Source organism: Ochotona princeps, chromosome 8 (assembly GCF_030435755.1).
Source record: "Ochotona princeps isolate mOchPri1 chromosome 8, mOchPri1.hap1, whole genome shotgun sequence".
NCBI lineage: Eukaryota > Metazoa > Chordata > Mammalia > Lagomorpha > Ochotonidae > Ochotona > Ochotona princeps.
In genome coordinates, this window is record NC_080839.1 from 36,968,357 (window position 1) to 36,983,932 (window position 15,576).

Here is a 15,576-nt window from a genome sequence, read left to right on the forward strand (position 1 = left end):
TATGCAGTTTTCATTTTCTCGGGGTATATTCCTAGGAGCAGGATAGCTGGGTCATATGGCAAGTTTATTTGCAATTCTCTAAGTACACTCCTTACTGATTTCTGTAGTGGTTGTACTAGCCTGCACTCCCACCAGCAGTGAAGGAGGGTACCTTTCTCCCCACATCCACACCAGCATGTGTTGTTAGTTGTGTTCTGAATGTAAGCCAGTCTTACTGAAGTTAGGTGGTACCTCAATGTGGTTTTCATTTGTATCTCTCTGATGGCTAGGGAGCCTGAGCATCTTTTCATATGTCTGTTAGCCATTTGTATCTGTTCTTTTGAAAAATGTTTTCTTTGCCCATTTTTTCACAAGGTTATGTTTGTTTTCTTTTTCTTTTTCTTTTTCTTTCTTTCTGTCCCTAGGTTTCTGAAGCTCTTTGTAAATCTTGGATATTAGTCCCCTATCACTTGTGCAGTGTGCAAAAATCTCCCATTCTGTTGGTTGCATCATTACTTAGTTAATCATTCATTACCTTTGCTGTACAGAGTTTTTTAGTTTGATGTAGTCCCATTTGTTTGTCTTTGACTGCTGTGCTTTTGCCATCTTTCTAAGAAGACTTTCCCCATTCCTATTTCTTGGAGAGTATTTGCTATGTTTTGCTTTAATAGTTTGGTGGTTTCTGAGTGTAGATTTAGGTCCTTGACCATTTAGAGCTGATTTTTGCATAATGTGACAGGTGTGAGTCTTGCTTCTTAATTCTGCAGGCTGCTATTCAGTTGTCCCAACAGCATTTGTTAACTAGACCAGGCTTTTTCCCTGGATTGTTTTCAGTTTTCTTGTCAAAGATTAGTTGTCTGGGGCCCGGCACCGTGGCCTAGTGGCTAAAGTCCTCGCCTTGAACGCCCCGGGATCCCATATGGGTGCCGGTTCTAATCCCGGCAGCTCCACTTCCCATCCAGCTCCCTGCTTGTGGCTTGGGAAAGCAGTCGAGGACGGCCCAAAGCTTTGGGACCCTGCACCCGTGTGGGAGACCTGGAAGAGGTTCCTGGTTCCCGGCATCGGATTGGCGTAGCATCGGCCCATTGCGGCTCACTTGGGGAGTGAAACATCGGATGGAAGATCTTCCTCTCTGTCCCTCCTCCTCTCTGTACATCCGGCTTTCCAATAATAATAAAGTCTTAAAAAAAAAAAAGATTTGTTGTCTGTACATGTATGGGCTCCCTTCTGGGGTTTCTATTCTGTTTCATTCGTCTTCTTCTCTGTTTCTGTACCAGTACCAGACTGTTTCGATGACCACTGTCCTATAGTATGTCTTGAGGTCTGGAATTGTGATTCCTCCAGCTTTATTCTTCAGGATAGCTTTGGTGATTCGTGGCCTTTTGTGTTTCCAGATAAACTTTTTAATCTTTTTTCTGTTTCTGAAAAGAATATTGTTGGGATTTTGATTGGGACTTCTTTGAATCTGTATATTACATTTGGTAATATGGACATCCTGCCAATCGAGAAACATGGTAAGCTTCTCCATTTTTCAATATCCTCTTCTATTTCCTTTTTTAATGTTTTATACTTTTTATAATAGAGGTCTTCCGCATATGTAGTTAGCTTAATCCTTAGGTATTTAAGGGGACTATACTTGCAACTTCTTTCTCATCCATGGAATTATTTGTGTACGCTAGGGTCATCAATTTGTGTTCATTGATTTTGTATCCTGCTACCCTGCCAAAGTCTCTTGTGAGTTCCAGTAGTCTCTTGACTGAATTTTTTGGTTATCCTAAAGAATCATGTCATCAGGGCCCGGCAGCGTGGCCTAGCGGCTGAAGTCCTCACCTTGAATGCCCCGGGATCCCATATGGGCGCCAGTTCTAATCCCAGCAGCTCCACTTCCCATCCAGCTCCCTGCTTGTGGCCTGGGGAAGCAGTCGAGGATGGCCCAAAGCCTTGGGACCCTGCACCCGTGTGGGAGACCCGGAAGAGGTTCCTGGTTCCCGGCTTCAGATCGGCGCGCACCGGCCCGTTGCAGCTCACTTGGGGAGTGAAACATCGGATGGAAGATCTTCCTCTCTGTATATCTGACTTTGTAATAAAATAAATCTTTAAAAAAAAAAAAAAAAGAATCATGTCATCTGCAAATAGATTATTTCAGTTCCTCATTTCCAATTTGGATTACTTTAATTCCTTTTTCTTGCCCAATAGCTCTGGCAAGGACTTCCAATACTATATTCAAGAGTAGACAGTAGGCATCCCTGTCTAGTTCCAGATTTTAGTGGAAAGGCTTCCAGTCTTTCCCCATTTAGTATAATGCTGGCATTGGGTTAATCAAGGATATTGGTCTCTAGTTCTCTTTTTCTGTTGTTTGTCTAACTGGCTTTGGTATTAAGGTGATGCTGGCTTCATAAAGAGAGTTTGGAAGGATTGCCTCTCTTTCTATTGTTTGGAAAAGCTTGTGGATTGGGGTAAGTTCCTCTTGAAACGTGTGGTAGAATTCAGCAGGGAAGCCATCTGGTCCGGGACATTTTTTGCTTGGGAGAGCTTTAATTACTGATTCAATCTCAGTCCATGTTATAGGTCTATTTAGATTGTTAATTGCTTCTTGACTCAATTCTTGTGGATTGTTTGTGTCTAAAAATCTATCCATCTCTTCTGATTTGTTCACATATAGTTGCTTGTAATAGTTCCTAATAATTCTCTGTATGTGTGAGGTATCTGTTATGTTTCCTTTCTCGTATCTTCTCCCTCCTTTTTTTGATTAGTTGGGCTAGTGGGGAATCTATTTTGTTGATTTTCTCAAACAACCAGCTCTTTGATTCATTGATCTTATGTACAATTCTCTTGGTCTCTATTTGGTTTATTTCCTCCCTTATTTTGATTATTTCTTTTTTCCTAGTAATCTTGGGATTGCTTTGCTGTTGTTTTTTCTAGCTCCTCCAACTGTAAGGTTATCTCATTTACTTGATGCTTTTCTAATTCCTTAACATAAGTATTTATTGAGATGAGCTTTCTTCTTAACACTGCCTTGATTGTGTCCCATAAGTTTTGATATATTGTGTTGATGCCTTCATTTGTTTCAAGCAATTTTTAATTTCCCCTTTGATTTCTTCTCTAACCCATTGCTTATTTAGTAACACATTGTTCAGTCTCCATGTGTTTGCAGGTCTTCCTGGGTGTTTTGCCTTTTTAAACCCTAACTTCTCTCCATGATGATCTGAGAAGATGCATGGTATAATTTCAGGTGTTTTACATTTGCTGAGACTTTTTTTGTGGACTATAACATGGTCAATTCTGGAGAAAGTTCCATGTACTGATGAAAAAAATATATATTTATCTAGGATGAAAGATTTGGTAGATATCAACTAAGTCCATTTGCTCTAGAGTTTGGGTGAGTTCTGTTGTTTCTTTGCTGAATTTCTGTCTTTTTGATCTGTTCATTGATGTTAATAGGATTACCTGCTATGATTGTGTTGGAGTCTATTTCTCCCTTTAAATGCATTAATGATCTTGTCTAGATACACAAGATGGTGCCCAGCAGAGCACTGCTGGAGAGCCAGGGCTGTTGGCCTTTGGATCCGGGGACCACATAGGTCCTGCAGAACATGAAGCTGGCTCTGTCTTCCCCCTGGGATGAGCCTTGTGTGACTAACCAGAAACGCACCCACTCCGGCGTTCTATCCCTGTGCTGTGAGTTGCAATTCTCCAGCAGTCTGCCCCTAAGAGTCTGCCACTCCATCCCCATTTGTTGTTGGGCCAATCTATTCGGCAGGATTGGCTGGTCCCAGCCTACCTTCACCTCCTGAGCTCCCCGTGCAAACCCAAGCTCCCACCTGTGGCCCACGCTGGATACCTGGTTGTCACTGGTGCCCAGATCGGCGGGAGGTGGGTTTTCTGTTCCCTGTAACACCGCTCTGCTGTCGCCACCTCTTCCCTATGTCCAGGGGATCTCCAGATATACCTCTGTTGACTGCCTGACCCCTATCTTTTCCTGTAATCTGTTCCCCGTGCTTTACCTTGTCTAATGATTCTCCATGATTGTCTAATGATTGCTCTGCTTTCAGACTACCTGCTTGCTGCTGTTCCTGGAGAAGCAGTGGGTGGCGGCTTAAGACTGCTGCCCACGAGGAGCACTGGAATGGAGTTGCTGACTCCTACTTCAGGCTGGCCCAGCCCCAGTGTTACAGCAATCTAGGGATGGAACCAGCAGGCAGAAGACACCTCTCTCTTCTCTCCATCACTCTGCCTTTCAAAACTACAGGTAAATAAGTGTTATTAAAACTGGAATGGAAAAAAATAAAAGCTAAAGATAATCAAGACATATTTGGAGAAGAAAAAGGAGTGTGAATGGAGGAGACTTAAAAGGTAAAGGCCAGAAGCAATAGCTTTTGCAAAAAGATTAGTATATTTGTTAAATATTTACTTATTTGAAAGGTAGAGTTACACAGAGGGAGAGACAGACAGAAACTTCCCTCACCTGGTTGACTCAAACAGCCATGATAGTCAGGGCTGGGCCAGGCCAAAGCTTCACATGGGTCTCCCACATGGGTGCAGCGGCCTCTTTTGCTGCTTTTCCAGGGAGCTGAATCAGAAGTGGAGCATCCAGGAATAGAGCTGGTGTGTATAGAACATGCTGGTGTAGCAGGTGGGGCCTCAACTGGTTACACTACAATGCCAGCCTCAGGACTGATATTTTAATATTAGAACTAGGTTCACATGTTATGCACAACAGTTCTGCCTATGAAGGCTACACATTTCACAAGAATAGAAAAATGTATAGGTGTTAGAAATTGTTTTCAGGGACTGGAACCATGATATAGCAGGTTAAAGTTCTGCCAATGGCACTAGTATCCAGTTATAGGTGCCAGTTCATGTCCTGGCTATTCCACTTCCAACCCAGCTCCCTGCATATGGCCTGCTAGAACAGCAGAGGGTAGCTCAAGTCCTGGGGCTCCTGGCTTCTAATCAGCCCAGTTCAGGCCATTGCCATCTGGGGAGTAAACCACCAGGTGGAAGATCTCTCAGTCTCTTCTTTTTTCTGTAACTCTGCCTTTCTAATAAAAATAAAATGGATTTTAAAAAAAATCATATTCTGGGGCTTTGTGAGTGTTTGGTCTAACATTAAGACACTGTACTGATCACTAAGAGGCTGTGTTGAGTGCCCGCTCTTACTTCTGATTCCAGTGTCCTGTTAATAGACATTGTAGGAAGCAGCTGTAGTGATGATGGCTGTAGTAGTTGTGTTCTTGCCACCCACTGGCAGACCTGGATGGAGCTCCCGTCTCCTTGCCAGTCCCAGCCCAGCTGCTGCAGATGAACTGCAAACTGGAGTGCTCTCTGCTTCTTTCTGTTTCTGTCTCTCAAATGAAAAATACATTATTTTCTGAAGAATAACAAAAGACATTGGGAAATGTTCAAATATATACACAATAGTTGAAGGTTTGAAAAAGACGAATTAACACAGAGAGGTAGAGAGAAAGATTGATCCTGTATCTGCTGGGTTGCCTTCCAAATGCCTAGTACAGTGAGAGTTGGGCCATACCAAAGCCAAGAGCCAGAAACCACATTCAGGTATCCCCAGGTGGGTGGCTGCATCTCGAACATCATGAGCTGCCTGCCAGGTACATTAGCAGGCAGTTGAATGGCAGTGGGTGCAGGACTCAATCTCAGGCACTCCAGTAAGGAATACCAGTGTCTCAAGTGGCAGCTTAATCCCCTGTGTGACAACATCTGTGCCCAATGGTTACACTTTTTTTTTTTTTTTTTTTTTTTTTTTTTTAAAGATTCATTCCACTTTCACTACAAAGTCAGATACACTGAGAGGAGGAGAGAGAGGAAGTGGAGCTGCCGGGATTAGAACCAGCGGCCATATGGGATCAAGGCGAGGACCTTAGCCACCAGGCCACGCCGCCAAGCCCCCAATGGTTACACTTTTAAAGAAAATATAATATATAAATACTTGTGAGCTTTCTCAAAATGCTAGTTGTAAAGTTACACTATGACTCAGCAATTCTGCTATTCAAGAAATGAAAACATAGTATGCAAAAATTTGTTCTTAAAGGTACATGGCAGTAACCTTTCAACCAAATATCAACCAAATACCTACCCACTGACAGATGGAGAAGCAGAATTTGACATGGTTACAAGATGTATTATTTAGCAATAAAAAGGAATGCAATACTGTCCTAAGCTCTGATATGAATGAATCTTGAGAACATGCTTAGCAAAAGCAGCCATAGACTAGGTTGGTGCAATAGCTCAATTGGCTAACCCTCCACCTAGTGCCAGCATCCCATATGGGTGCCAGTTTGTGACCCAGCTGCTCCACTTCCCATCCAGCTCTGTGCTTGTGACCTGGGAGAGCAGTGGAGGATGGCTCAAGTCCTTTGGACCCTTTACCCAAGTGGGCGACCCAGAAGGGAAATGTCCTCAGCTTCCAAGGCTCACATGTCCAAATTAAACCCCCAAAGAAGTCTCCCTTCTGCCCTTTGAACATCCTTCTCCCTGCCTGCATGGAGGTGTAGGTTATTACGGACAGGAAGCAAGGGACCCTAAGAGCAAGACATGCAAAAGGCTGAGCCGTGGAAACCCTCACGGAAATGTGTCCCTGTGACAGGGACTGAGATGTCCTGGGTTGGAATGAAGAGGACAGGAAGTGTCTCAGGAGCAGGTGACCTGGGTCAGCCTGGATATGTCTCCCATGCATCCCAGGAAGCCATGGCACCAAAGGCCAGCATGCTTTCTGAGTCCTTGGAGCAAGGTCTTTGCTCACCACAGTAGCATGATATCAAGGCAGAAGAGGCCCAAAAACAAACCGAGAGGATCGCCATCAGCCCCAGCCCAGCTCCGAGGCATCAGGCTGAACAGGACCACTGGGATGGTGGCTTGGTGGGGTCTGCCTCCTCAGCTGCATCTCTGCATTCTGAGGAAGCCCCCATGGAGCACAGGAAAGGATGACTTCAAAGATTTAGTGATTTTCATTTGAAAGACCTTACAGAGAGGGAGGGAAGATCTTCCATCTGCTGGTTCACTCCCCAGGTGGCCGCAATAGCCGATACTGATCTGAAGCTGGGAACCAGGAGCTTCTTCCTGGTCTCCCACGCGGGTGCAGGATCCCAAGGCTTTGGGCCGTCCTCGACTGCTTTCCCAGGCCTCAATCAGGGAGATGGATGGGAAGTGGAACAGCTGGGACATCAACTGGTGCCCATATGGGATGCTGGCCCACAGGATGGAGGATTAGCCTGGTGTGCTGGCTCCCATAGGTGACTTTAGAATATACTGCTGGCAGGGACTTGGATTGGTACCTTCATTTGGGGAGTGAAGCAGCAGATGGGAGATATCTTTCTCTCTCTGTAAGTCTGTCTTTCAAATAAAAATGGGTAAATCTTGAAAAAAAAAAAGGCGCCAGTGGGCATCCCTCACACCACAGTGCCTCAGTTTAATGCTGGCTGTACTTCCTGCCACTGCAGACCCTAGCAGCAGCAGTAGTGGCTCAAGTAACTGGGTTCCTGCCACCAATATGGGAGCCCTGCATTTAGCTCCCAGCTCTTCACTGTGGCCATTTGGAAGATTGTGTGTGTGTGTGTGTGTGAGAGAGAGAGAGAGAGAGAGAGAGAGAGAAAGTAAGAGTTATGGCATGCAATGTTACTACTATTCGCTTCAGATGTACTCTCTTAGAGATGTTTCCGTCAGGCAGGTGTGAGGCGCCGGCAGTTGCAGGGCTCCTGCGGTTGCTAGGATCTTCCTCCAAGTGGTGGCCTCTGGGAGCTAGCTGTTGCCTCTTCCTCCATGGGGTAAAGTGCTGACTTCGCCACAGCAACCCTGCTAAGGGCAGAATTTCTGGCTGCATCACTCATTGCTGCCCAGTCCATGGGCAGCAGTCAGGTGGTGACAGACTGCCTAAATCCCAACTCGGGCTGTAATGGCTTGCTAAGTTTTCTAAGTGCTGTCTTCATCAAAACGCTAAACGTAAATTATAAAGCAGAGGCCTTTCCACAGAACAAGCTTTCTCTTCTATGGACATTGCTATGGGGTCATAACCATTTATTGTGTTTTAATAGCATTTTCTCCTCTCTTCCACTAGTAACAACTGACAGGTTTTGACTAATGAAGAAGAGGGCAAAGTTTCAATCCAGGCGTACTGTTAAATGTCACTACTTGATGTGAATGCATTTTAGTGGCTTTCACCTTGTGAAACCTGAAACAAGATCTCCAAGCAGCGCCTCCAGCCAGACTAGGGTACAGGCTAGCCATTTTGTTTCCCCTGTTGTCAGAGGCCAGAGAGAGCCTACCTAGTGGCCTGAATAAGGGCATGTGGAGAGGGCCAGGCCTCTGGTGTCGATGGCTCAGCAAAGGGCAGGACAGTACTGTGTGGCTGGAGACATAAGCCCCGTTCAAACTGGCTGACAGCAGAGAGGGAAGGAATTGACTCACAGGGTCAAAAGCCCAGCTTCTGGCCTGCACTTTGTGTCAAGGCTCCAGCATGGCCCCGTGAAGCAGTCATTTGTCCTGCCCCACATCATCTGACGCACTCCCCAAGTCACAACGATTGAGGCCAGGCCAAAACTAGGAGCCAGAAGCTTCATTCGGGTCTTCTACATGGGTGCAAAGGCCAAGGACTTGAACCATATTCTGCTGCTTTCCTAAGTTCATTATAGGGATCTGAGTTGGACATGGAGCAGCTGGGATTTGTAGTAGCACCTTTATGGGATATCAGTCCTGCATGCAGCAGCTGAACTCACTACACCACCCCACAGCACCAGTCCCTATTAACCTGAGAGACAGAAATGGACAAATGGAGAGAGAACTTCCATCTGTTGGTCCACTCCCCAAGTGCTTGCAACAGCCATGACTGGGCCAGATTGAATCCAAAAGTCTAGAACTCCATCCAGAATCCCCCACATATGTAGCAGAAACGCAAGTGCTTTGGCCATAATCTGCTGCCTCCCAGGACATATGCTAGCTGGAAACCGGATTAGAAGCAGTGTAATCAGGACTTGAATCCAGGCTGCGGGCCAGGCATGATAACGTAATGGTTAAGGTCCTCGCCTTGAATGCACGGGGATCTCATATGGACGCCGGTTCTAATCCCGGCAGCTCCACTTCCCATCCAGCTCCCTGCTTGTGGCCTGGGGAAGCAGTCGAGGATGGCCCAAATCCTTGGGACCCTGTACCCACATGGGAGATGCAGAAAGAAGTTCCTGGATCCTGGCTTCGGATTGGCGCAGCACCAACCGTTGCGGCTACTTGGGGAGTGAAATCATCGGACGGAAGAGCTTCCTCTCTATCTCTTCTCCTCTGTGTCTTCTCTCTGTACATTTTCCTTGCCAATAAAATAAACAAATCTTTAAAAAAAATGAATTTAGGCTGCTACAAGGGATACAGGCCAGCCTGGGGGTACCAATTGACTCCTGAACTGTAAACTGTCTTGAAGAGCAGGTCTGTGTGCTGAATCTACCCATGCTTTCTAAATTCTAACAGCTGTACCTGATGCCTCTGAATGTCCTCCCTCTGGCCTGTGATCCAGAGAGCTGGTTTTTCTCAGAGGATCCTACCACATCTGTGGATCAAAGTCTTGGGGAGTTAAGTGGGGATTCCCACATGGGCCCTGGCCCTACCTGAAGCCCAGGTTACTATGGACACACACCAGGAGTTCACACACACTGGCCACCACAGCAGAGGAGCCTAGAGGCAGGCCAGCAGAGAGAAGGCATCACTGCTTGTCCTGGGAAGAACTGAAGTGTGACCACAGTGAGGCGGATGCCAAGAGCTCCAGAGAAGCCTCCCTTGCCGGAAAAGGAAGCTCTGCCTGTGCTCATGTCTGAAGTGCCAGCCTGAAATCTCACTGTCGCCTGAAGCCCATGTGCAGGCATGGCTATAGGGCAAGGTGGGCCTGCAGAGGGTGTGCCTGGGCACCACTTCTCACAGCTGTTGCCTGGTGTGCCTCTTCCCCTGGCCCCGAATATGTAGCTTTTATGGTCATATGATACAAAATGAAAAATAAAAAGACATACATGAGGGTGGAAGCACTTTAAGATACTACCAGGCATTCTGGTAAAGAATTTTAAAGAGGGTTTGATAACAGGAAGAAATACAAATTTCAGTGCTCTGGGATTCTGGAATAAAGGGGTAATTGGGGTGTAGGAGATAAGAATTGACAAAAAATATGAGACTGTTGGCTCCAGTCATGCCCAGGACTGGAGTTGATCAGGGCAGGGGCTAGGGTGCAGGCATGTGCCATGGCATCTTCGGCCTGAGCGAGAGCCATGAGAAAGCACAGCTGGTGATGGTGGCACCCGAGAAAGGCTTAGAACCAAGTCTTGGAAGCTTTAGAGGAGGGGACAGGTGAAAGACCGAGGTTGACTATAGGGCGTTCTTTTTGGGGACAAAAGTCTAACAAGCAGGAGAATTCAGAGATTTCTGTGCTGGTTTTGCTTTCCCAAAATCTGCCATGTTCCTATGACCAAGGTATCACTCTGGCAGCAGGATGGGTAGAGGCAGCCCTGGGAGATATACTGAGACTTCACCTGAGAGCCAAGGCTGGAGGGGTGGTCTTGGAGTCCAGCCGACTGCCACACCTGGCTCAGACCGCCACATTTTCTGCAAAAACCAGTCTTGGCCTGAGCCTTCCCACACATAACTGCACACATGCACACATTCGTTTGACACATATGGACTGCGCAAGTCCTGCCTTGGTAAAACTAAGAAAGCAGGGCCCGGCGGCGTGGCCTAGCGGCTAAAGTCCTCGCCTTGAACGCCCCGGGATCCCATATGGGCGCCAGTTCTAATCCCGGCAGCTCCACTTCCCATCCAGCTCCCTGCTTGTGGCCTGGTAAAGCAGTTGAGGACGGCCCAATGCATTGGGACCCTGCACCCGTGTGGGAGACCCGGAAGAGATTCCAGGTTCCCGGCTTCGGCACAGTACCGGCCCGTTGCGGCTCACTTGGGGAGTGAATCATCGGACGGAAGATCTTCCTCTCTGTCTCTCCTCCTCTGTGTATATCTGGCTGTAATAAAATGAATAAATCTTTAAAAAAAAAAAAAACTAAGAAAGCAAAGACAAAGCCGTTGAGGCGTGTCTAGGGAGAGCCCCTGCTGTGCACGTGTGCCATCTAGGATTCCTGTGTTAGATGCAGTCCCTTGGGCACCCCGTTGGAATGTGTGCATTCTCATCTATACCAGTGTCCTCACTGGGCATGCAGGTGTGTACACACTCCTAGCTGCCTTTATGCTGAGTTGCACGAGGCTCAGCATTTGGTTTCCTTCTGGAAGCTAAGAGGCAGGGCTCGAACCTTGCACTTGGACTTTCCAGGCTGCTTAACATGAGAAAGAAATGCTTGTTCTTGGTAAATGAGCTGCTCTGTGACATTTTCTTATAGCAACATCACAGGCCACCCTCGCCAGGCTCATCCCTGACTACCTTACCTTAGATGATGTTGGCAGCAGGTACTGTTCGCGATTACACCCATTTTTCTTCTCAGAAAAGCCCAGTCCCACCCTCTGGCTCCTTGCTCTGAGCATCACTCACTGTTTCCTGAAGTTAGGTTGGGCAGGGCAGGGACCACCCTCACTCTGATCATCTTCATCCCAATCCTGCCCCCTCAGCCTCGGCTGTGAGACCTGCCAATTGGCTTATGTGCTTAGGAAGTCGGTCCAGGGAGATGGGTCAGCCTGGGATGCACCCTTGAGAGGGGGCTGATCTCAGCGTGTTCAAGAGGCACTTTGTAAGAAGGAAATAGATCAGTTGTTCACGGTCTGCAAACAAGGCAAGGAAAGCATTGAGCCCGGGGGAGGGACGCTGCTCTCTGGAGGCTGGGAAGAAAGGTCTATCAGCAGGTGGGAAAGGGGTGGCAGGCCTAGGGACAGCACTGAGCTGCTGAGCTGCTCCTGCCTCCTGTGCTGGCTGGCCCCAGTGGGAGGCACTCTGTCTTCCACCTGGCAGTTCCAAGGTTCTGTGATGTCACTGGCCCAGAGGAGAATGGGGAGGCAGGCCCGGCTCCAGCTGCTCGATTCCTCCCTTCTCTGGATTTTGATGGTTTTTGGGGCGAGGGGAGGTGAGCTGTGTGATCACACGTGTCCCAGCTCAGTCTCCCCTCTGGCCACCTCACCCCCCTCTGCATTTATGGAGAGAAATTAGCTGGTGTGAGTTAACTGCACTGGGAGCTGCAGAGCGTCCGTGGTAAAGCCAAGCTGACCAAAGGAGCCACAGTGAACACAGGCTTTGCTTGTTCTCTTTCTAGAAAACTTAAAAGGAACAAGGGAACCACACTCGAACGGAACTGGAGAAGAATATTTGGACATTCTGGGTGACTGTGGGAGTGGACAAGTCTTCTAGCTAACCCTATGAGCTTTGAAACCACGGCCTTCTCTTTCTCCATCTTGCTTCTGATTTGCCTCATTTGCATCCTCCTTTTACTGGTGGTTTTTCTATATAAATGGTATAAACCCACACTGATGAATTGGGATTGGGTTTCAAGGCCCAGCTGCAAACATCTAGAAATAATATAACAGTGTGAAGTGGGACAAGGAATAATGCCATAGCTAGTGCCTCTTTCCAGTTCAGATATGCTAATCAAGCTCCTGTTTAAGAGGGAAATCCCTGAACCCCAAGTCTACCCAAATTCCCATGAATGCTGTCTGCTCGTTCATTTTCAGTTTCCAAAGCAAGAAACAGGAAGAGACAGAAAAAGGCCCATGTACAGATGGTGATGGAGGGCAAGATTGTCCAGTTGCTAATGCTGAGGTTAACCCCCCAGGAAACCAAGAAAAGTGAGTGTATCCTCAGCTGCCCCGGAAGTCACGGTGTGGGATGCTGGTGCCTGGGCCACGTGCTGTGTGTGTGACCCCAGATTGATTTCCCAGGATCCTGAGGCAGGTGGTGAATCTGAATGCACCTCCGAGGCCTGGCATTCTTGTCCAGAGACGGAGCAAGGAAGTGGTGAATGCATCCCTTGAGAACAGAGATGATATGGAGGCAGAGGAAGAGGATAGAATGAAAGGTCCCGAGAATGCTGAAGAAACCAACCAGGAGGTGAGGAGCTTTTCCACTCTCAGGATCAGGCAGAGCTTCATGTGTGAGCGGAAAGTAAGGTGTGCTTGCTCTGTAGTTGCAGCCTGCCTGCCCAGGCTCTGCTGGTTGTTGGAACTATTCTTGGCTTGTCAGCTCAGGTGGTTAACCTGAGCCTGGAAACTTGCTTGTTCTACATTCTGACATTCGGGTTTTTCTTAGTTGAGTCATCCTTGGTTTTGGTTTTCGGTGTCCCCAGGATCACAGACCTTATATGAGACTTTGGGGATCATCTGGGCTTCCAATACTGCCAGGTTATAAATGAGATGTTAAAGTAAACTACTCCTTCTCACGAAGGCTGAGCATGGGGCACACCCCAGGTGCCTGTTCCTGTCACAGGCTTCTCCTTCAGCTGTTCATGGCCATTGCCAGGGCCTGCTGAGCGTCATGCCGAGGGATTCCCACCAGGAACAACTCATACAAACCCCTCCCCCTGCCAGCATCATGTGGCTGTGCCCTGCCTGTCCAGGCGCAGGGGTCAGGTGGCCATGGGGTTTGACAGTTGCACATGGAGGGTAGCACCCCGTGTCCGAGGGCATTGGAGAATGTCACTGTGGGCTTTGACAGCCAGCAACATGTGAAACTGTGTTTGTGATGGGTTGTCACTGCTTTCTTATGCCATTAGCCTTTATTGGTCATCTTTTGTCATGTACACATGGCTCATAGTTTGATAAGCAGGGTATGTGAGGGTTGCAAGTTGATCTTTTGTAAAGTTGTCCTGTTCTCTTGCAGGGTGAGGATTTTCAGAAAACACACGCATCCATCAACAGGACACCTTCAGTTTTGGACAATAACAAAAGGCCTTTAAAAGGCGTGACATTCTCTAGGGAGGTGATTGTTGTGGATCTTGGGAACGAATACCCTGCCCCTCGAAGCTACACACGAGAACACAAGGAGAGAAAATGAGGCCAGCCCTGGCCGAGAGGGAAAGCAGCGTGACCTTTAACCAACTGTGGGCTGGCTGAAGGTACAAAGTGGTACTGAACTATCAGAATAGCAGGACTCACCCCACACGCATGGTCTTTTACCTTTGTACAGAAACAAGTTGGCTGCGTGCAAAATTCTGTAAGTTAAAATACTCAGAACTTGAATATGGTTTTTAAAAAAGTATTAAACGTCCTTAAAATTCTCTCAAACACTGTTGTCATTTGTGAAGGAAGCCTTTTGCATCTGTACAGATGTCTGTTAGGTTGCATGCCAGGGGCACCTTTGAAGCAGGTACCCTGATCCAGGCATTTGTGACCACATCATGTTGCGGCCGTCCTGATGGAAACTTAGGTATCAGGATTGGGGTCTTGCGTTACAAAACCCCTGTTGAATCCAGTCCTAAGACCCGTCACACTGATAGCGTTTTTGACAGATGTGGAAAATCCTGAGTTACCAGTAGCAGAACACTCGAACTTTGGGTAATTTCAGTGGCTGAATGTTGTTTGCCCACATGGCATACATCAGCAAAAGCTGGCACAGTATGATCTAGCAAAAGGTGAAAGATTTATACAGTCTGAAGAGAAACCAGGATATTGGCACAGTATGATCTAAACCACTGCAACAGACATTGGTGAAACATGGAATGGCTGTGTGGCGTGCGGTTTAGGGACCCAGGACACCGACGTGAATGGTGGGGATACTCAACTCATGTGCTGAATAGTTGAGACGGTTCCTCAGAAAGTCACTGGCTAAAGCTGATGTGCTGGTATCTTCTGCTGGGACCAAGTATCTGTGGACTGGATCCTGTCCGCTGTGAGGAGGCAGAAGGAATTCACCGAAGTGTTAAGTGAGAAAGCAGTGGGCTAGGTCCAAGTATGTGGCCCCCTGCACCCACATGGGAGACCCAGATGGAGCTCCGGGCTCCTGGCTCCAGCCTGGCCAATTGCTGTCCATTATGGCCCTTCTAGGAATGAACTAGTTATGATCTCTCTCTGTAACTCTTTCAAATAAAGCTCCACTGTCTCCCCAGGTATTATTAGTGGGAAGCAGAAAATGAGCTGAGAATCAAATCTAGGCACTCGGATATGGGATTTAGGCATTTTTTTTTTTTAGATTTATTTTATTTTTATTACAAAGTCAGGTATACTGAGAGGAGGAGAGATAGAGAGGAAGTGGAGCTGCCGGGATTAGAACCAGCAGCCATATGGGATCAAGGCGAGGACCTTAGCCACTAGGCCACGCTGCCAAGCCCAATTTAGGCATTTTTTTTAAGATTTATTTTTATTACAAAGTCAGATGTACAGAGAGAGGAGAAGAGATAGAGAGGAAGATCTTCTGTCCGATGATTCACTCCCCAAGTGAGCCGCAACGGGCCGGTACTGCGCCAATCCGATGCCGGGAACCAGGAACCTCTTCCAGGTCTCCCACACGGGTGCAGGGTCTCAAAGCATTGGGCCGTCCTCGACTGCTTTCCCAGGCCACAAGCAGGGAGCTAGATGGGAAGTGGAGCTGCTGGGATTAGAACCGGCGCCCTTATGGGATCCCGGGGCGTTCAAGGTGAGGACTTTAGCCGCTAGGCCACGCCGCCGGGCCCGGATTTAGGCATTTTAACTGGG

At 47.5% G+C, this 15,576-nt stretch overlaps 1 protein-coding gene across 1 annotated transcript; it reads left to right on the forward strand.

The window, feature by feature from the left end:
• Positions 1–11,923: 11,923 nt before the first annotated feature.
• Positions 11,924–14,169, forward strand: C8H2orf74 (chromosome 8 C2orf74 homolog). Its single transcript, XM_058667414.1, has 4 exons — positions 11,924–12,404; positions 12,622–12,735; positions 12,829–12,997; positions 13,766–14,169. The coding sequence occupies exons 1-4, from the start codon at positions 12,310–12,312 to the stop codon at positions 13,937–13,939; spliced, it is 552 nt and encodes a 183-aa protein (XP_058523397.1). The 5' UTR covers positions 11,924–12,309; the 3' UTR covers positions 13,940–14,169.
• Positions 14,170–15,576: the final 1,407 nt, after the last annotated feature.